General features: G+C 40.5%; 1 protein-coding gene across 1 annotated transcript; it reads right to left on the reverse strand.

The window, feature by feature from the left end:
- Positions 1 to 1330: 1330 nt before the first annotated feature.
- On the reverse strand, positions 1331 to 20831 carry LOC105016948 (carboxy-terminal domain RNA polymerase II polypeptide A small phosphatase 2). The gene is made up of 7 exons (XM_010881152.4): positions 20261 to 20831; positions 11208 to 11359; positions 6233 to 6334; positions 5213 to 5269; positions 4066 to 4158; positions 3723 to 3908; positions 1331 to 3532 (listed from the first exon to the last, which is right to left on the reverse strand). The coding sequence occupies exons 1-7, from the start codon at positions 20319 to 20321 to the stop codon at positions 3407 to 3409; spliced, it is 777 nt and encodes a 258-aa protein (XP_010879454.1). The 5' UTR covers positions 20322 to 20831; the 3' UTR covers positions 1331 to 3406.
- Between the last annotated feature and the right edge of the window lie 1668 nt (positions 20832 to 22499).

Consider the following 22499-nt stretch of genomic DNA (forward strand, 5'->3'; position numbering starts at 1 on the left):
TACTATAATCAATGTTTTTATTCGAACTTTGAGAAACAATTTTCATAGTTGCTAGTTTAACAAAGAAAAGCCCCCAAAAATATAATGCATGAAGCTTATGTTCAAGTTTTAGAAAATAGCAGTAAAACAGTTTTCCGTTTATTCTGTAACTCCAGACATGTACACAAGAGAGTAAAGTTAGTTTCTGCATTATACTGTATGCATTACTGTATCTGCTTGTGCATAGTTTCTGTGTAAACACAACAGGCACCAATAAACCATATCCTCTATGTAATGCCTTATTTTGTTCTGATGGTTGGTTGACATCTAAGAAGCCAACTGAGCACTGAAAATGAGAGAATACAGAAAGATCTCCATATACATTATTAGAAACAAGTATTCAGAATAGGAATAAACCAACGTCCAAAACAAAGTAACACAGCATTTCCTGTTTAGCTTTAGGACAAACTATTTCAACATTACACTTCAGCTGTTTCCATTCTTTCCAGGACTTGGTGAAATTAAATTGAGGTGGAGGATAAAATTGACAGTAAGATCTAAATGATCAATTAATCACTCCAATGCATAGGAACACTGATCAATAAACTGCTTTTTCCCCACACTTAGCCACACAGAACATTTGATTGAGGGCCACAGGTATGTCCTAAGTGGCCATGTCATACATTTTTACTCAAATCCCCAGATGACGATGCGCATTCTTCTGAAGCCATTACCCACAACATGACTACTTATGGTTTGTCAATATCTTTGCATTACATTTTGAAATGTCATGTGGGCAGAAATGTTAAATACATCGGGTATGATGGAGGCCTCTGACCAATTCACTATTAATGCATATTTAAAGGACCAAGACCGGTTCCTTTGAATAGAAGAAATAATGGAGGCAGAAAACACTTTAATGGAAATTGTAGTGTGAATATGTTGTGCCTCCTTCCACTCCCCTCCCACCTACACAAAAAATAAAGTGTTGAGCTTTGGTAAACACTGATGTTGATGAACCCATGTTAGATTTAGAATTTGTTTTCACACACCGCACAGCTGTGATCTTTCGCCCAATCGTGGGCTAGCGATGTGATTGATAACTCCATTTAGTTACAATAGACTGCAAACGGGCTGCCCCTGTAAACTCAGCGTTAGTGTTTTGGACGTAACATTAACAGGTTGTGCCCTGATCACCCTCCACCATGTCCCACCACCAGATATAACTTAATGCCCTATACAACAGACTAATAAAAGAGGATTTGAGCGCCTTTTGCAAAATAGAGAGCCAATTCAAATGCAGAAGATTAAAACCCTTACAAATGTCTACAGTTTAGAAACTACAGGTTGGGAGACTGAGTGAACAGAGACCTACACCATTCTGTATGGGTGTGGGATACACACCATTACACACTGCCCTTTTGGTGAATCCCAAGGAAAAAGCGGAGTAGGATTGCTTGGTAAAGACCTTTTTTATGGATTACTCTCAATTCAGCCAAACACAGGAAACAGGTTAATAGTTACAGCATTTTGAAAAGAAAGAAATGGGCATGATGGAGCCCCTTGGTGCCTTTACCCCAAAGCTTCCATCGCAGAGAAAACCGTAGGCACTTCATAAAGTGTATTAGTATGAAAAGGCGCTTTTTATCTTTTGAATAAAATAACAACAAAACAAACCTCTTTGGGATGCGGTGACTGGACTGGGCATGTTTTGTCTGTGCTTGCAGTTACAACTAGAGCAGCAGAACATCTGGCTAAATTAATCCAGCATTTGCCACTGCAGAACTGCTGCCTTTCCATGTGTACAGCACCTGAAACATGGCAGTGAGTACTGTAGACCTTCCACAACAGGTAATAACACAGAATTCACCAGACATACTTGTACGTCTTAGTAATGCCATTTTCTTTATACAATGAAATGTCACCTAAAATACGATATATTTTTAAAAATAATACAACTTAAGTGGCAACGACTTGGCAAAGTATGGAGAAAACGCGATGGGCAGATGGGTAAACGGGCGTGCGTGGTCTTCAATATTAGCAGCCTACTTATCCAAAGTCCCCCCCCTCCCCAGCCAACAAACAATATGGCATCCAGAAGGCTTGACAAAAAATTTTAACAAAATTTAACTAATTTTTAAACAAGGCCTCAGTTTATCCACTATGGCATCCTTTGCAGATCAAACACCAGCAGAGAATCACTCCAAATTTGGAAGAGAACTAGTCGAAATCTGCCTGTTCATTTAAAGAGCTTTTTTTTTAAAGCAGGTGCCAAAAGTTGAGGTTAATCGGCTTAATTGTCCTGTACAGGACACACCTCGGAGCGAGTGAGCATCCAAAGGGCGGGTTTGCACCGCCTGTACATGATGGGCGTGACCCTTGGATTGTAATGGTCCCTATTGGCCGAGGATGAGGTAATCTTCAGCGAACAAGAATGGAGGATTTCATGTAGATACAACATACACACGGAGGCTTGTTAATGTATGGCTGTTCTTCCTCAACATCCGAGACATTACAAAAGACATCTGCACTTCTAACCAACACACTGAACATTTAAAAGACATCTTAAAAATGTATAGAAAACCTAACGATTGAAAAAGAACAACCATTTTCTGCAAGGAAGAAAGCATTTTCTTTAAAAACAAAACTGATTTAATTTCTTTTTCATATTCAGAAGGCACAAAGACGGAGATCCCTTGCTCCCCATGTAAGGTCTGGTCAAAAAAAGAGGTCATGTAATATTATGAAGTCATCTTATGTATGGTAAAGTCACGTTTAGTGACGTAATGCAGGCCTTGGACCAGAGAGACCGCCTGTTCAGCTTCTAAAGTGAATCCATTCAGGAGAGAGATGTCCTTAAAAACAGCCTTTTCACAGGCTGCTGCAATAATAAATGTAAAAATTAACCATGGTGTATTTTGCAGTTTCCTTGCAATACTATAAAGTCCCCTGTCAAAATGTTTGTATTGAGATTATTGTCAAAGCAGAAAGGTGTGTAGAGAAGAGTCCATTGTTTTGCGTCACAATTAGTGCTAGAAAATCAAAGTCTTGTTTCTGAAAAAAATAAAATAAAGACTTGGCCCATTGATTTCAATGATTGGAATACAAGCAGGTGTATGAGTCCCGATTTAACATCAGAAAAAAAGGGAGCCTCTTTGCATTGAGTCTGTAGGATTGTTTCCGGAACAGCAGTTTGGCAGCACCAGCTAACCCGCTGGGGAGGACAGGAGGAGTTGTGGACAGCCATCCAGATCAGAGGCCAAACACTAAACACATGACCAAGTGTGTGTCTAGAGTAACAACACAGCACGCAGTGAGTGTGTTTGTGTATGTACGGTTTGGGCTTTTCTCTGGCTGAGACGGGTGTAATCTGGCTGAGATGGGAGGTTCTGACTAGTCGGTGGGCGCGTGCGTGGGGCGGGTCGTGTCAAGGGGCTCGCAGTTGCTGCAGTTTGTCATAGACGTCCTGCGCCTCACTCAGCTCCTCAAAGATGGGCAGGAGGCTCAGCAGCTCAGTGTCCTCCAGGTCGTCAAACCAGGACACCACAGGCACCTGTGGACAGACACACAGCCTGGCTTTACTTCCAGGAAAGGCAGTGACTGAAGGACAGCCGAGGAAACACTGATTTACTGTTGACTACGCGCACATTCAAAAAAGATGACCCCCCCCCACATTAGGAAATAGCATTGAGCCCAGCAGCAGTAACGCTCCGAGGAGGCCGGAGCCGGCCCACGGCACTCACAGCGTTCTCAGGGTGGAAGATGTAGGAGGCAGGGGAGTTGTCCAGGATGAGGGTCCTGTTGAGCTGGCGGCCCAGGCGGCTCAGGTCCTTGACGTAGCAGCCCTGGTGAAACACACAGGACTCCCGGAAAAGACGCGTCTGGAACACCCCGCACTTGTCAAGCAGGTCGGTCACTGGGTCGGCATACTGCAGGGCGGGGAGGAGAGAAGGACAGAGGGCAGTCAGGCGGGGTGACAGCGGCGTGTTGGACGGGCACAGTGAACGCAGCCGCATTTCAACAGCGGCACTTCATCGCCACCAGGGGGGGGTCATTCTCCAAAATCGACAGTAAGAGCAATGTTACCTTGGCGAGACTAGCAGTGAAGAGAACACACTCGAACAGCTCTCCCATCCTCTGGAGGAACTCATCTACATGAGGCCTCTTCAGGACGTAAACCTGGAACACATCACACAAGGTCTATAAGCAGCTGGCGAGGAGGGGTCAAGCACAGCTATCTAGCAGCATTCATTTATGAACACTAGTCTACGGACTTACAAACTAGAGCAAATGCACGCACGCAGACACATGCGCTCTATGTTCATCTGCAAACCGGCACAAGTTATTCACTGGCTAGCGGCTACTGTCTACTCACCATAGTTAACAAGCTTAAAGTGTTGGCTAATTGAAAAGGCAACAGTGGAAATAAAACAGACTGGTGAGAATAAATGGATTCATTTTTCAACCGCTCAAAAACTTGAGTTCAACATTAAAGGAACAAAAGGCAACGTCAGAAAACACTGAACGTGAAGGTTAAAAAAAGGGGTTAAACGTTTTGGGAAGAGAGTCTGGGATCTTCCCCTCCAAGAGTGTGTCTGTGTGGTCATCCCGAAAGGATTGTGTTTGAAGTTGGCAGCCGCTTCCTGAAACAAGTAATCGAGAATAGGCCGTACTGGCGGGAACTAGCCTATCCTGGATTACTTGAACCAGGCAGAGGCCAGAGCGCTGTGGTTAGAGTCCCACGACAGGAAAGCTGGAGCAGGGTGTACGAGGCCTCAATGACCCCTGGCTTAACTGTACTATTCATGAATACTATACACAGCATTACAGCTATGAACAGCTGACATTTAACAAAGGCATATCCATACTGAACACAGATAGACATTTACATCTATACATTACATTTTATTCCATGATTTGAAATGGGATTTCTCAAAGGTTTTTCATGTGTCAACATTTCAGAAGCATTACTGCTTTTCCAGCACGTCGCAGTAGCTCAACATGACTACAGAGGCTGGCATTGGTTGGTACTGTACATAAGCCAGCAAGGTGGAAAGAAATCTGTGGTTCTGTCCCCAAGCAACACTTAACCCGAAAATCGACCCAGGCACCTAATACTGCAGCCACTTGGAATTCAAATAACAGTTGGACCTTATGACCCAATTACGACTAAATGTATTATAATCCTTAACATACAACAGAATTGTGTTCATACACTGTCATTATAAGTTACCTGGTGCGTTGTTCCTTCAATCTCCACAGGTACAATGAAGTCAGCATTACTGATTGGCTGCAGGATCACACAAGGACATTTTTTTATTGTCAGTATTATGAAAGAAAATCAGTTGCAGCGCTACAAAATATGTTTACAGAGCTTTCGGAAAATACTCAGGACTCCTCACTTTTCTACATTGTTACTTTACCGCCTTATTCAAACATTTATCAAATTGAAGATTCACACAATACCCCAACATGATCAGTTAAAAACAGGCTTTTAGAAATGTTAGAAAATGTATTTAAAAAGATCACACAATTTTTCAAACCCTTTCACTAAGTACTTAGTTGAAGTTGGGTTTCACTCTGACACACACCGTCAGTTCAACTGAAATGACCAAAGGTGAATTCCAATCAAGTTGCAGAAATAGACAATGATGGAAACAATGCACCGCAGCTCAATTTCCAGTGTCTTAGCAAAGGATGCGATTTACATAAGTAAACACGATTTATTTGTCCAATTTTTTATGACACTTTCTAAAAACCAGCTTTTGCTTGGTCATTATGGGGTAGTATGTGTATACTGATAAGGAAAACTATTCATTTCTTTAGGAATAAGTGAAGGACTGAATACATTCCAAATGCATACAACCTCAAAAACGCAGCTATCATGATAAGACACCACCAAAATATTAGCCAAGTTAAAAATATACACTTTTGGGAGTGGCGCCCGAGACGGCGTTTTCACCACCATCAACAACAAATCAAGACATGATGGAACTTCAAGGAGGAACGGCATTAAATTACTCCAAAGCATTTCTGATGGCACGAGGCACAAAGCCCAAATAACACACCATGTAGGTGTTCCTTTTTTTAGTCACCCATAGGACAGTCTAACAGTGGGATCGCAAAAGTTAAAAAAATTAATTACACTGTTATTATATACAAATATCCTGGCTTGCAACGCATCAAAAGAACGGGTCCCTGATGGGATTCTAGATGTGTGGAGAGCCAACAGGTTTCTGACAGTGTGTTTTACCTTGAAGGAACTGTGCACCAGCGTCTCGTCCAGGTCAATGACCACACAGATCTTGCCCGCGTCCTGAGGGGTTACCTCAGGCAGTAAACTGGTCCCTGGAACCTGGAAGAGACGGGCCAGTGGAAGGGTTGGGAGAGGACAGAGGGGACAGAGAGGTGAAAAACAAACCTCAACCTGCACCATTACATCATCCTTTGTCTTTACACAATACAGAGCACTCGGTTTGTAAGAATCACTTCACGTGTATAAATAATATAAGTCCCAGGAAAGCACATTGTAAAAATGTGTATATTAATACTTCTGCCCAAATGCTTTAAACCATAGACAGATTTTTATAACTAAGATTCCTACAATCAGAGTACACGGCAACAGTTGTCCACCAGGTGACACTTTTTCCCCCAGTACTTAAACGACACACCCTACATGTAATAGTTTCCAGGGGGAATAACCTGAAACTGCACAGGAACCATGTACAGTTCTACACAGTCAGAAAAACAAATAGTTGAACAATTTTGACCTCATTGCGAGTTTCAGAAAATTTACTTGTGACAGAAAGGAGTGCTCTTTTTACATATTTATAATACTATACTAAGAAATACACAGAAATGTGCATTTAATATGCCATTGTCATTCAACTTTCTGAAAAGTCTACAATATCATGTCAAAGTCCTGCCCACTGCCAGGGCCATTGTGAAATGAAGGGCTTTCATTTTATATAATCAAATTCATGAAAACATGGTCCTATACGACAGAACTATCCCCTCACAGGGCCCCAGTTTTCAAAAACTAATTTACAGCTAGAGCAGAATGGACATGTTTAGTTTGAGAAACAGACGGTTCAGAGATCCTCAACAGGCAGCTTTATTAAAATGTACCCAAAAAACACCAGTCTCAACGTCAACAGTGAAGAGGCGACTCTGGGATGTTGGCCTTCTAGGCAGAGTCCAAAGAAAAGCAATCTCAGATAGGCCAATAATAATTATAAATAATAAAATGAAAAGATTAAGATGGCCAAAAGAAGACAGACACTGGAGAGAGGAAGATTGGGGGGAAAAAAAGTGTTATGGACAGACAAATCTAAGTTTGAGGTGTTTGGACCACAAAAAATAAAAAAATAACAAAGATGAAAAGATGGAGGAGGAGAGTTTGATGCCATCTGTCAAGTATGGTAGAGGCAATGTGATGGTCTGGGGGTGCTTTTGGGGTGGTAAAATGGGAGATTTGTACAGGGTAAAAGGGATCTTGAAGAAGGAAGGCTATCACTACATTTCGCAACACTAAAGCCTCCTACAACAGGACAATGACCCAGAGCACAGCTCCAAACTACACAACAACAATTTAAGGAAGAAGCAGTTAGCCGGTATTCTGTCTATAATGGAGTGACCAGCACAGTCACCGGATCTCAACCCTACCGAGCTGTACGTATGGTGGCAGCTTGACCGTATGGTACTAAGACCAGCCCATCTGGCCAATCCAACTTGTGGGAGGTGCTTCTGGAAGCATGGGGTGAAATCTCTTCAGATCACCTCAACAAATAGCCAACAAGAATGCCAAAGGTCTGCAAGACTTTAATTGCTGCAAATGAAGGATTATTTGGTGAAAGGACAATTATTTTATCCAACCTTGTCAATGACTATATTTCCTATTCATTTTGCTATAATTCCTATTCAAATGCATTTAATGTATGTTGTCATGCAAAACAAGGCCATTTCTAAGTGACACCAAACTTTTGAACAGTAGTGTACATGTGATCGAAATTCAAGGTTGCTATAACTGCATTAGAAATGTCTTAAGAGTACTTTTTTAGGAAGTGCCTCTTAATCCGGGCCTGGATGTTTTGAGGATCTGTAAAAGTTATTGTATTATCTCGTTGGAAATTAGGACTTAACAGTCCAACAGAAAACTGAATACATTACATGCAGTTAAAGTCCCAGATCCCCACGAGATAAAAGACAGTCATCGACACGGAGCTCTGGCATGGATTTTTAAAAATAATGTTCATTTGTAACACTTGATTTTCGCCTTTCCTGTCCGTTTTACATACACCGCTCATCTCATCAAAAGGAAATCTTTAACACAGAGCATCTCTGGGTTATATTTTGTAGTTTCATTCTTCTTTCTGTCTTATTTTTCCAAAAAAAAAGGAAAGTGGGACATATTTCATTTGACTAGGTTTGGCAGAGAAGGGGTACTTTGCTTCACTAGAGAATGGGTCTCTTCCAAACTGCATCACCCCTGTGATTTAACACCTGATAAAGTAAGCCTTTTAGAGGCATCAACAGCAGAGAAATGCAACTATCGGTATCTTGCTCACATAGCCCGTTGAACATCAAGTCAATGGCAATTGATCAAGTACAATTGCTTCTGTAAGTTGGATAAGAACATCTTATTGGGTAACATGTTATGTAGATACATATTGATTTGATCATACTCAAAGCCTTTTTTCAAAATATATAAAGCTCATTTAGACATTGGGGAATACTATAAAAAGTGAATTACTGTAGGTGTACGGAAAATTGTGGTCTCTCTCTTTGTACATGGCCATCAGATATACTGAAAAAAAGATTCCCTCAGAACACACACGCACGCACGCCCATTCTTAGGCTGTAAAATTAAGCACCAGGACATGGACAGGACTTTCATAGGGTCATGAAAAAAAACACACCGTCCTGCAAAACAATTTCCTCATCAACCCAAATTCTATTTACAACAATAGTCTCTACTTCTGTAGAAAAACACAGCGATAGTCCTTCCATGTACTGGATGAAACTAGCAGTAAAGGTTTTGAAGCAGACCAAGCTAAACAGGGAGATGAAAAGAGAGTTAACTAGGTTATAGAGTCAACTCCCATCTGTCAATCCAAACACACCACAAGGGCTCAACATCTGTTGCGGGTATATCCATGACTGTTCATAACTTTGCCTATAGCGGAACAGAAGCCAGTACCAGGCTACATATCAGCAACACAGTAATTCACGGGCCGGATTCTATTAGTGGGACCATAGTATGCTAATATCAGCAACCAATATAAGCAGCATACTCGTCGGGCCTTGTTGTGCTGCCGCCTACACAGTGCTTATCAACCTTTTCTAGAGCTAACTCACCGGACAATCTGGACAGAACAGTAAGGTACACAAACACCTACATCTATGTAATATTGTCTCTGGTAAAATGGATATGATCAGTGTGTATTTTTACTCATTAATTTGTTTGGTAAAGTCTGAACAGTTGACATTTAAATGCCAATTCACCCAACATGCTAACTAAACGAGTGTCATCAAGATATAACAGTTCTAACAAAATGAAACGGATCTGTGAGATGCAGCAATAAATCTGCCTTTCAAAAGCATTTGTCATTTTATTGTCTTCATCTCCAAGCTCTATATTGGCGCAATTAAATTGTGAAGACTTTGAACTGGGCATCGAAATTCTTGAGGTAAGTGAACAGTTTAACATCTGACTATGATATGGCAACATAAGCAATTCACTTTATTCAGACTCAAAATATCAATAGGATACCAAGATGTTTTCTCTATGGACCCTGGTAAAATCGCATGTACTTTATTGAGACTAGGGTCCCATCTGGGACATAGACAGTCTTACCCACTGACCCAAATACTATTGATGGTACTACAGCACGGCTCAGCCCAGCTCTACTCTAGCTGGTTAATTACATGAAGAACCATTGTGATTTGGAGTCCTGTGAGACTGGGAGGGATTAAAATAAAGTGAAAGGAGAGACAGAGTACATAGACAGTACAGACCTAACAGACAGATTAACAGACAGAACAGATTTAACAGACATCCATCAGGGAGGAGACCCCTTCGGATTATTTCACATCTTATTGCCTTACAAACTGCAAATAAGATTGGGATTTACCAAAAAATATTATAAATAAAAAAGTAAAATCTTTACCAATTTCCACCAGTATTTGTGTGGACCACACTTACACCACAAGCCCAAAAAAGAAAAGGTTACACTTGAGCTTTTAACAACATCTGCTTGAAAATGCATTCCCTTTGGCGCTGACCCTATTCAGTTGAAGGTTTAGTCAGTAGTCTGTGACTTGACTAAGATGTTTTTAGTCAAGCAGTCGCACGGGCCATGCAACACCTGTTTCAGTTAACTACTCCATTACGAAGTTCTCTGCTGTATGGTCACAAACAAGAAGGAAAAGCTAGTCAAGCCCCGTTTGGCCAGGCAATGAGAAGTGATTGTGGTGAACAAAGGAGGGGGTTTGAAGAGCAGCTATTTATGGGCAATGACAGCTATGTTGTGAGAACTGGCCAATACTGCTAATCTGTAACCTAGTGCATGGAACGCCATTTGCGTATCAAATGTACATTTTACGTGTTAAATTAGAAACGGATTATTGCTTATGGCTAGCTAATAGCTATAACTATATTCACTTGTTCTATTAAAACAGGTGAACTTAAAAAGAGGCAGAAGAGGGTCAGAAAAAAAGACAAATTGCCGGTTTATAGCTCTAAGAACATCGGTGGTGGTGGAAATAAATGTATACTACTTATGTGTCAATCAACATTTTTGTTGTTAGTTTTTCACATTAACTTATTTCTCCACAAAGTTCTATAAAGCGGTTGGGAGAAGATACGTTTTTTTGCCCTCACTCTAAACCAAAAGCTATTTAACAACGGGTGGGCAAGAGATGGACAGCTTACAATGAACAGATTCTGTTGCGCTAAAAATGTAGAGCATGAAGTTTTACTTACATATTAGGGAAAAGTTAAAAACCGCCATCTAGACTTTATCCTCCATTTACTCAGATTTATCTAACAATACTTCTACTGGGACACGAGACTCTTCACGACCAATTCTAATGTAAAAAAAGCATAATTAATAGCCTCTAAAGTAGAAGTTGGCGTATTAACTTTGAATTTCATTTTCAGAAAATCATTCTGGTGTTAACAGTTGTGGGCCACTGGAGCGACTGGCCAGCTGACATGCAGTTGTTACCTTGGCAACCGTCCCATTGTCCTCAGGAGTGAGAAGGGTATCCTGGGAAGGGGGTGGAGCCTGAGGTGCATCCTGTGCTCGGAGGCAACAGAAGAGGGCTTTGAAGATATTCCGGCTCCGAGGCTTCTTTGGGGAAGATTGTTTCACCTGGCCTAGGGAGAGAAGTAACACATTATCAGCAAGTGTGCTAAAGAGACGGCGGGTGAAACCTGTAATGGTTAACCCCACGCAGACTACATTTAAGTAATTTAGCAGACACTCACGTCCAAATAGAATTAGAGTATCTCTCTAACCTTATACAGATATTCACATTGTTTTGATAAAGTGCCAAACAACTGAAAACAGCAATGTTTGCTTCACTCGTTTATGTAAAGCTGAGAGATAAGGTTTGATAAATTATGTAACCACTCAAAATCATGGCCAATCCATAATAGCCTGTTTAAATGTACTTGGGAGTGCATGCTTATATTCAGGGTTCTGGTGTGGTCGAATTTAGTGGCGACATGTCCTTTAAGGAAATGGAACATAGCCCCACCAGTTATTCTGGCGTTTATTTGTACATATAACTAGACTGCAACACAATTTTTTGTATTATTTAATTAATAAAGCAACTTACTTGTTCTTTCCCTTCATGATATAGTTTTGGTACATTTTATTTTAGTAAATGAGAAGGTACAGGCTCTCCAAACTACAGCTGCTACAGCCTCACTCAGTGCTTTCAACGTAGGGGCTACTAGAGAAATCGACCAGCGTAGGTATTGTTAAACTCATCTGGCTCCGTGTGATTAGTTCAAGAGGCTGTCACCTATGGGGACACTGCATCACGATTGCATCTACTGGGTTGCTGGCAGAGTTGGCCATTTGGACACGGTCACAGATTTACAGTACAGGTGCCTTGTTAGAATAATGGAATCAATTGTTTTGTGTCAAATAAGGTCACATGCTTTTCCTCTATGAGGTGATACAATACAATGTTCAAGGTCCATGACACAAAAACAAAGTGATTGCAGACTTCCCCCAGTATAGGTAAGGGATAGACTACTGAAATGGTTTTCAATTAATACATTGTTTCATATAACGTGTTGCGATTGGAAATGTGAGATAATATACATACTGGGTTGAGAATTAGGCTAGGCTTAATATTTTATAGTTGTATTTTGCCTGCATTGTTATGTTCACTCACATCTTAGACAACTTACGGGAGAGAAACAAAAAAACATTACCGACTTATAATACCTACTGCTAGTAGACAACCCAAATCTGTCGTGGATGACACACAGCACCACATACAGCATTTAAAAATATCGCTGGGCAATACTGATAAACATTGATGTCACAATACATTGTATTATGTTTTTGCTCTCAATACGATATGGATGGCGATATAAAAAAACATTGGAAAATTTGCTTAACCACAAAACAAAAGTGTGGACGTGACTAATCACATGAAGGTGAATAATCTGCGCTAGAAATAAATATAAAAGATAAATGAATCGGAACACCTATGCTGCTGTACAGCCATTTAAACGTTATAGGGAAAACTGCCTAGAAGGAAAATGAGATAAATCCAGTCAGTATGTTTACATCACAGTCCTGAGTAAAATACAGAAAGTATTACAGAAAAATTATGATTAAGAAGTTATTAAAAAAAACACTGTCCACACTACAACATGTAGCTATTGAAATGCACACATAAAAGCACTTTACAATATTATCAACAATGCTGAAAGCCGATTTTCCAGTTCCACGGTGCTTAAAGAAAAATGTACTTCGCGAAACAAAAGAATACCGCAGTAGTTATGTCCCTATAAAGCTTTGACATAGTGGTTTGGGCAAAAGCCATTTTAATCCATCAGCCACTTGTCTTTTTTTTTGTAGCAGCAGGAAACTTTGTTTTCTGTAACATATTTGTCGAATGTCTCCTAACAGTACACAAGTGAAATAAACAAATAAAATATATTCTGAAAAATATTTTACATTATGACATTTTATGCTCAGCAGGTGCACAGGTCAAATAGATGCTTGATTAGGGAGGTGAGGAGTGATTAGTCTTTTGTAATAGGTCATTGGTTGGGGATAACAAAAAAAATTGTTGACGGGGAGAGAATATTGTAAGATATCTTGCAGAACAAGTTATTACTGGACAACCATGCGAGGATTTAACAGAGGTAGAGGGAGAATTTGCAGAAACAGGACTTGTCAGTAAGTGCCTATGAGTCTGGCATTGGGTATGAAGTGATGGCCAACTCATTTTGGGGGTATTGAGGTGAAGGTAAAATTTGTTGGATTAAATACATGTTGTAGGTTCATCAGATTTCCAGATGTATACATGAAAGTAGTGTCAGAAAACAGGTGGATGTTACCAGCACTAAGCACAACATCATTAATATACACAGAGAATGTGGTCGATCTAAGAATTGAACCTTGAGGAACTCCCATAGATAAATCAAGAGGTTTACGCAGAAGGCCTTCAGTTTTGACACATTGTACAAGGATAGAGAGATAGTCCTCAAAACAAGTTTGACAGTCACGAGAAGGCTGAGTCTATAAAGGAAAAAGTGAAGGTTGACAAAATGAAAAGCTTCTGCCAAATCAATAAATACTGATGCAGAATACTGCTTCTTGACAATAAAGCAGATACGATGTTGTTTAGAAACTTACGGTCTACTGAGGGTGAACAACATTGTTGGTTGTAAATGTATGCCTTTGTGATAGACTAAGTGTACTGGTTCCTTGTCTAAAATAGCCTTCACCAATGAAAGAGAAGTTCCTTGAGTTTAAGGTTTACAAGCAACAGCACAAACTGTTAAGGTAGAGCATTTGATACAAATGAGAGAGCATTGCAGAAATGTGAAGGCAAGTGCACTGCATCCCTATAACAAAATGACATGCACTGTAGCTCCAGTTAAGTCTAAAACTGCCACCATCACCATCCCAACCACCACCGCCAGGGGGGCCAGAAGCCCTGCAGCCAATCAGAACAAATACCCACAACACAGAGGCCTACAGCTGACTAACCGACAATTATCTTGTTCCTTGCACCAATATCCCATTTGTCCATTAGATATTATAAATAGTATGCTAACCATATTAATGGCTGAGAGGTAGCTAGGGATGAAACAGTTACCAGTTAAACAATAAACCACACTAAAATTCCTGATGGTTAGTATTACCGTTTCAAATAAAAATTATCATTAAAACAGTTTTTGATTAGAGCAGTAAATATTGTCCAGCATCAACCAAATTTAGCAACAGTCTGACACTTGCGCAGTGTGGGTTGTTATGTAAGAAAACATGGAAGGCAGAGACAGCAATCGGGGTATTTTTCAGCCTTCTAGGAAGGACCAAATCTGAAGCGCGGTCGTATTTTGGGTTTTACAGGAGCGCTGAGGGACAACTTAATCGAAAATGGTGACCCTGTCTGTAGAACATAGGGAAAAAATTATCATAATAAATTTTTTAAAAATACAACTAAAAGAAATCGCTTAAAAACAGAGTCATCACAACCACCACACAATACTTTATAGGGCATGCAAGGTAAACAAATAGGCTGATATTTCTACATTTTAATCTCAAGTGAATGCATGCATACTAGGGGTGTAACGCTACACTTATGCCTGCCTTACCGTTCGGTAGGACAGTTTGGTACCCGTTGTGTTTCCCGAATGAATATATTCTAAGATTCTAAACTCAGAGTTTCCCCCAGAGACGGAACTTAGATGAAGTCACAGTTGGGCATTGGTGCAGAACTGCTTTCTCACCCGTGAGTATTTGCAAAACATTTTTTTTTTACGGAAAACATCCTACCTAGTGCAGCTTTAACTACAGTGCCAATGGGCAAAATGTATACCTTCATAATATTTTTTCCCACTACACCGAAAGCGTACTGAACCCTGACTTAACATATCCAGTACACACCAAACCGTGACTTCAGCGTACCAATACACCCCTAATGCGTACAGAATGTTAGGCCAGAAGCACTTTATTTCTTCATGAAGAAGAGAACGGACACAATCAGTGCAGTCGATTTGTTAACATAAAATAAAATGTGTAAACATTTGCATATTGGATTTTTTCACCTATGGTTGTATTGTTCCCGTTGCTTTACTTGTGTTGTGTTTATATGCACATTTGATTTGCTTACTTAAGGTTGTGTTCATAAAAACTTGCATTAGGGAATCTTTTACCTCTCATGGACAAATGGTGCCATCTTTAATGTTAATGTTGTTTTCTGGTTTTCAATATAAAACAGGGTGAAACGATTTCAGTGTATGAGTACTTTTTGAACATTTCCAGCACATTTTAACAATACCGCGATAATATTGATAATCGTGATAATTTGTCACTATAACCGTGATATGAAATGTTCATACCGTTTCATCTCAAATGGTAGCCTACCGGAGAAAACCCAAAACGTTTACAGCTATTTATATCAGCCAAAACTACAGCCAGCTGTTCTGTAACCCGAAAACCTCCCCATACATAACATGCCTTCCATAACCATCGTTAAAAGAGATTTGCGCTGTCAGTAGAATAGATCCATCAGGCAAACCTCCCTTGTCTTTACCACAGGTGTAGATTTACCAGAGCCGTGTATTAATTCCATCAAACTAAACAGTTTCACTGCAAAACATTTATCCAAACAAACAAAACAGCAGGAATCTACCTGAAGTCATTCAATGTGTGGCCGTGAGTACAACCAGGATGTGCTTACTGGGGGGGAAATAATTACATCTAAAACGTTTTATTTGGTGTAAAGAACAAACCCAGGCTGACAGACAAGAGCAAGGGGTAAACAGATCCTGCTCTCTGTATGGGTCTATTTCTGCAAAGACACAGTTCACAGGGTCAGAGGGATGAGGATGGAGTCTGTTCCATTTAGAACTCAGGCATCTGGGAGGCACAAGAAAGGGGAAGAATAAAATGCCACTAACTAACTGGTCAGTCCAAAAAAAGCACCCTATTTTCTATGTAAAGCAATGGGCCCAGCTAAAAAGTAGTGCAACACATAGGGGAAGTGGATCCATTGGGGACGTGCATACAGAGTCATGCAGGCCATAAAGATCATGAGCTGACAAACCTTTAATGACAGTAAATGTCTATTATTAAACAAATGCTGGCATTGCTATTAATAGTGACTCAGCAGCAAAAACATTTCAGCAGCAAGAACAACAGGCTGTAATTGAAGAGGCCACGGGAATTCGCTGGCACTCTGAGCGCAAGCAACTCAGGTTGAGAGAAGGGAGATGAACGCAATTGAATTACAAATGACTTAACGTGCTTCCTCCTGGATTAAGTGAAGACACAAACACTAATTTGAAGGCCAAGTGGTGTGAGATTGGACCACTCACAGGCTTAATTAAGTCTCCACAGGCCACATGGTTGGTGTGAATTTAAACAGTTTGCCTGTGGGGGTGGCAGTCAGGAGTCAAGGCGAGGCACTAACCCCCCAATCTTAAATGGAAAACTATAGTCTTGTTGTTTGCCATGAGCACATGATGTTTCTCTAAGTGGAATCTTTATCAGATGTAATAGTTCATACATTTCTCCAATTATAGAGACAGTGAAATCATAAAGCATGAAGACCTAACATAAACAGGACATAAGCATAATCTACAATTAACAAAAAAATGAAGGGAACACATTTGTAACCATCGGTACCACAGTATAACACCAAGTCAATTGAACTTCAGGCATATCAATCTGTCTGGGTAGGAGGCATAAGCGATTGTGAATCAATGTCACCTGTTTATGTGCAAATGAAAGTGGCAACAGGTGCACTGGAGGCAAAAGCAAGACAAGCCCGAAAAAGGGAATGGTTTTGCAGGTGGTGGCCACAGACAATTGCTCTCTCCTTATCCTTCCTGACTGATTCTTCTCTAGTTTTGCATTTTGCTAGTGTCCTTGTCACTACTGGTAGCATGATGCAGTACCTGCAGCCCATTCAGGTTGCACAGGTAGTCCAGCTCCTCCAAGATGGCATATCCATACGTACCATCGTAAGAAGGTTTGCTGTGTCTCCTAGTACAGTCTCAAAAGCATGGAGGAGATACCAGGAGACGGGCCATTACACAAGGAGAGCTGAACAGGGCTGAAGAGAGGGCATCTACTCAGCAGCAGGACTGGTATCTGCTCCTTTGTGTGAGGAGGAACAGGCAGAACACTACCACAGCCCTACAAAATGACCTCCAGCGGGCTACTGGTGTGCATGTTTCTGGGCAAACTGTCAGAAACAGACTCCATGAGGGCTCAGTGTCACAGCCCAGCACCCTGCAGCTCCACTGGCATTCGCCAGAGAACACCAAAATAGGCAGGTCTGCCACTGACATCATGTTCTTTTCACAGATGAGAGCAGATTCACACTGAGCACGTAACAAACTTAAGAGTCTGGAGACGCTGTGGTGAACATTATGCTGCCTGCAACATCATCCAGCATGACCGGTTTGGCATTGGCACGGTACCCTGCCTGCTGTTAGGTACTGGGATGAAATCCTCAGACTTTACGCTGGTGCAGAAGGCACTGGGTTCCTCCTGGTGCAGAATAATGCCCAGCCTTGTGTGGCCAGAGTGTGTAGGCAGTTTCTGGATGATGAAGGCACTGATGCCATTGACTGGCCCTCACGTTCCCCAGACCTGAATCCAATTCAGAACCTCTGGGACGTTATGTATCGGTGCATCCGACGACGCCAAGTAGCACCACAGACTGTCCAGGAGCTCACTGATGCCCTGATCCAGGTTTGGGAGGAGATACCCCAGACACCATCCGCCGTTTCTACAGGAGCATGCCCAGCTGTTGTCGGGAGGGCATACAGGCACGTGGGGGCCATGCACACTACGGAGTGACATTAAGATGTACTGTGATGAAATTCAAATTCAAGTTGGAACAGCCTGTGATTTCAACTGTTTACTTAGAATTCCGATGTGTGTTTGAATCCAGCCCTCAATTGGTTGGTGATATTGGTTTCCACTGATCGTTGTTACGTCATTTTGTTCAACAAATTACACAATGTACATTAAAGATTTTGATCTTCAATATATTCTGTTCATCGAGACCCAATGTGTGATTTAAGTGTTGCTTAAAAATGTTTTGAGCAGTGTATTATGAACACAAGTATGATAGAACTTACCAGTATCACTCACACTTTGTGCTACAATCTCAATCAATACTTTTTGGTCATCCTTTATTGTAGTTACTAATGTTAGTTACAAGGTAAACAGTTGGCAGGGTGTTTAAATGCCTTCCAATTCCATGGTATGGCCAAAACGCTTTACACACGTGTTGCGTCTTACAGTGCAGCAAGACTTTCACATTGCTATTGTGATTCAAAAATGTTTTTTTAGATAATATTTTTATGTTTAGAAACAAAATTGTTCACAACAATAGATGTAGTCCAAACCAGCAAATAGGCCCCTTGCCTTTATGTGGGGAGATCTCACCTCAGTACTTTGTGGTTAAATATTTTCTCCAATATGCAACTCACTCAATACTAATGTAGTAGTTTTCTGTCTTTGCTAGCTTTTGCAGCATCAACACAAAATGTGCTTGTCAACAAATCAATGTAAATAACATTATACAAATTAATGTAAAACATGAAAAAAAATTACTTGAATCAATTGGCACATGCAGCGGGTGGCAATTATTAGGAAATATGGCTAATCAATTGTTGATGGAATTAAAATTACAGAAATAAAGGTTCGAATGAAAAGATTAATTTGCACAAACAGGTAGAATTGCTATATAGCTATTAAACTGAATGAGGGACTGAAAACACAATTTTGTATTCTCATTCACAAATGGCGTAACCAATTAGCTAGTTAGCTTAATCATCTCCGTTTGATGCAGTAAAGACAGCTACTGAGTCATCCTAAGAGCTGATTAATAGCATGCAAGACGTTAGTTAACCAGACCACTACTGGTTGCTGTCACTCCTTTTCCTTTGAGCATTTACACCTTTTTCTTCAAGTTCTCACTGTTAACCGTCACACCCCGCCTAATACATGTATCTTGTTTTGCAAACTGAGCACAGAACTGGATGGGAGTGATTTTTACCAGGACCGGAAAGTTAGACACGCATCTTTTTCGGACAATACGGAAAAAAATATTTGCAGGACAACACTGGAGGGGAATGAAAATACAATCCCGTGTCAACTTCTACTGTGGACCTCCCGGGATATTTCTATGCAGGATATAATTACTGAGAAGCTTGGTTCTGGTGACTTTCTAAGAACCTTTTACTCCTGCATTAAGATAAATTTACCATTACACCACCTACATTTTTCTTTAATAAGCTAATTATTCTTTAATAAGTATATTCTTATTAAGCATTTCAAATATGCTTAATAAAAACACATACAAAATGACCAAATGAGATGCTCAGCTACATCCAAACCAAACAAAAATGATTATACAAACCGATGACGAAACAAACGGCCAAAAAAAACTATGCAAGTACGTTCTGTACAAATAAATGATCTGCAACATTCCAGACATTACAACAGTGACTTTAAAGACTTGCTGTACACTTTTCAAGCGAGTATGTAAAACCTAAATGGCACACACATTTACTAAGTGCTTAAACTATCAGTCTCAAAGGCTCGAATACTGGCAAACAAATGTAGTTAGCGAAGCAGTTTCCTATCCGAATAACTTCATCCAAAAGGTCCTCTTTCCCTGATGTTATTGTCTATCGGGTGTTATCGTCTAAGGAAGAGCAGATCTAGCGACGTTCTATTCTTTGACGCGCGCGCTGAATGTAAAATGGACACCCACAGACTGACAGATTAGGGGAAAATGTATGTGATTCAATACCGTTGGAATACCTCCAGACTATAAAATGTAATGTGTGAAATATTAAACTCGAGCCTAAAATTTTTTGTTCAAATCGCAATTAGACGTGACTAATTAATATTGTCTGACATGTAGTTATTTGCTTGCATAGACCAGCAGTACGCGACACTTGGCTGGCTAGCGCGTAGCGCCAGTCTGCTTCAACAAACACCCTTAATAATACATATATTACCATAACAAAATCTCATTGCACACAACGACTTACCTGTTTTGGACGGCAGTTGACTATCTTCTTTCTGCACTTGAGTAATAATAGAACTTTCCATCTAACAAATGCACAGCCCCTCAAAGTCCAATCCGTTCCCCCAATTCGAAGGTAGCGACTTTCAACATTCAGCTAGCTGGTTAGCAATCGCGTTTACCAAGCCGTTGATAATCGAAAATATTCCGATAAAACGGCTTCCTTCTTTTCCTGTAGTAGCGATTATAGTTATCAACCGCTATTTTTTTCAGTCCAATCTTCCCGATTTGCTATATGCATTTAACATAAAGTTTATTAGTTTAACGCTCCCGTCCCATCTAATAACTAGAAAACACTATGAGAGCCCTAGCTATTGCTCCAACATGGAGAATACAGGCGAAAAAAGCAAAACAACCAAGGAAATGGGGCAGGAAGCGGTTTCAAGTTCCCCTTACTACTGATAAACAACGCTGACCACTACAATCCTTAATAAGAAAAATGGAAAATATGTAGATTAAATTATTGCTTATCTTGGTCCAGAGGAAGAATTTGTACCTCTGGTCGGTGATTGATTATTTTCTTTAATAGGATGCTTTGTTTTCTCTCTTCTGAGGACTGAGGGGGCGCCTTGAAACCGTTCGTCGTCTCGGATTGGATCTCGTAGAAGTGGGAGTAGCAGGCATTCTTCTCAACTGGTTCAGAGTGCATTCCTGTGTCCGCTAGTCTCAGGTTATGTTGCCGCCTAATCAAAATATTATCGGTACAATAAAAACATAATAATATCCAGCAAAAATGTTAACTTGCTATGCTTTAGACTTGTTTGAAATTGAAAAATATATATATTAATAATTTTCCATTATGCATATTAGCTTATTCCTTTTTAACAGCATTAGAAGTAGGCCTGGTGAAGCCTATAGGCACAAGCCTATTTGTCCAGGAGGCATACCCTAAAATGTGATCTGTCAGCTCTACTAGGCCCGACATGCCTGATGATCTTTTACCCCTTCATCCACTTAGTTTTACTCTTAGCTCATGATACATTTTGTCAGTATAAACCTTAATGCTCATATAGCCTTTAGGCTGTTTCAAACCTATGGAATGGTTTCTACAGCTCAAACCAGTCAAAACCTCTCTGTACTTGCATCCCAGTTACTGGCGTTCCCCACAACCCGGCAGCCCACGCAAGGTGGGGGAGTCTTTGCCCCTGTGCGGGTCAACTCAAACCATCTAAAAGTTACATATTTGTGTCCAGTCATCATGGTTTAACCAAACAATCATTTTCATCCATTTAATTGGTCTATTTCTTAGCGACAGCGGGCAATTTGCAACCTTTTCCTCACATACTACTTCAATTTAGTTTGGTGAATCGGGTTGACCTCCGATACTGCGGGTTTTGCCATCAAATGGAACCGCATTTCTGACGTTTGATCCTGTAAAGTACACTTCCATTACATCAAGTCCATCTCTAAACAGCCTACTTCCCACGAATGGCCGATCAAACTGCTGAGCCCAGGGGCGTAGTTTTCATTATACATGAGTGGGACATGTCCCCCCACTTTTGGAAAATGGCATTTGTCCCCCCCACTTTTCATCAACACAACTCTTATTATAAGAAAATCTCAACCTCTTTAGAATATTGCAGTGGCAGTACAGCAAGCAATTGCATAATTCGAATCAGACTGGCTTTAGGGACCACACGCAGGCACTTTGCTTTGAGGTAGTTGCTGGATTTGTCTGGTTACCATAGTAGAGTATAGGCTACTGTTGCAACTAGCAACTGTGATCTCTGGCTCATGAAAGTTTGGTAACCTAGCTGACATTACCTCTAGCTAATTACCTCCTCCAACATATGAATGAGGTAGATATTTATCTTATCAGAGTGTTTTACTAGAAGCGGTAAAGTGTAGTAAGGCTAACGTTATATATGAATGATAGTTGCAAAATATATAATAATATCTAGCTAGCTAACATTATTTGCTAGCTAGCAAACAGACTACATTACACTAGGTTCACCTCACTCACAGCTAGCACCGTATGACACCAGGCAAGAAAAGACTGAAGTTAGACAAACAGGCGTTTTTCTATGCAAAGACAAAGTGAGTGGTACGGCTAGTTAGCTAGGAGACATTAGGAGATATAGCTAACTAACTAACTTAATACTGTAGTTGAAAAGTTGGCTAACGTTATAGTTCCCTACATAAGTACCTGCATTGGATATTTCAACCTAATGTGGGTCTTAAGGATCAAACATTGCCATCAGGTT

This window comes from Esox lucius, chromosome 17 (assembly GCF_011004845.1).
Source record: "Esox lucius isolate fEsoLuc1 chromosome 17, fEsoLuc1.pri, whole genome shotgun sequence".
In the NCBI taxonomy this organism is placed as follows: domain Eukaryota; kingdom Metazoa; phylum Chordata; class Actinopteri; order Esociformes; family Esocidae; genus Esox; species Esox lucius.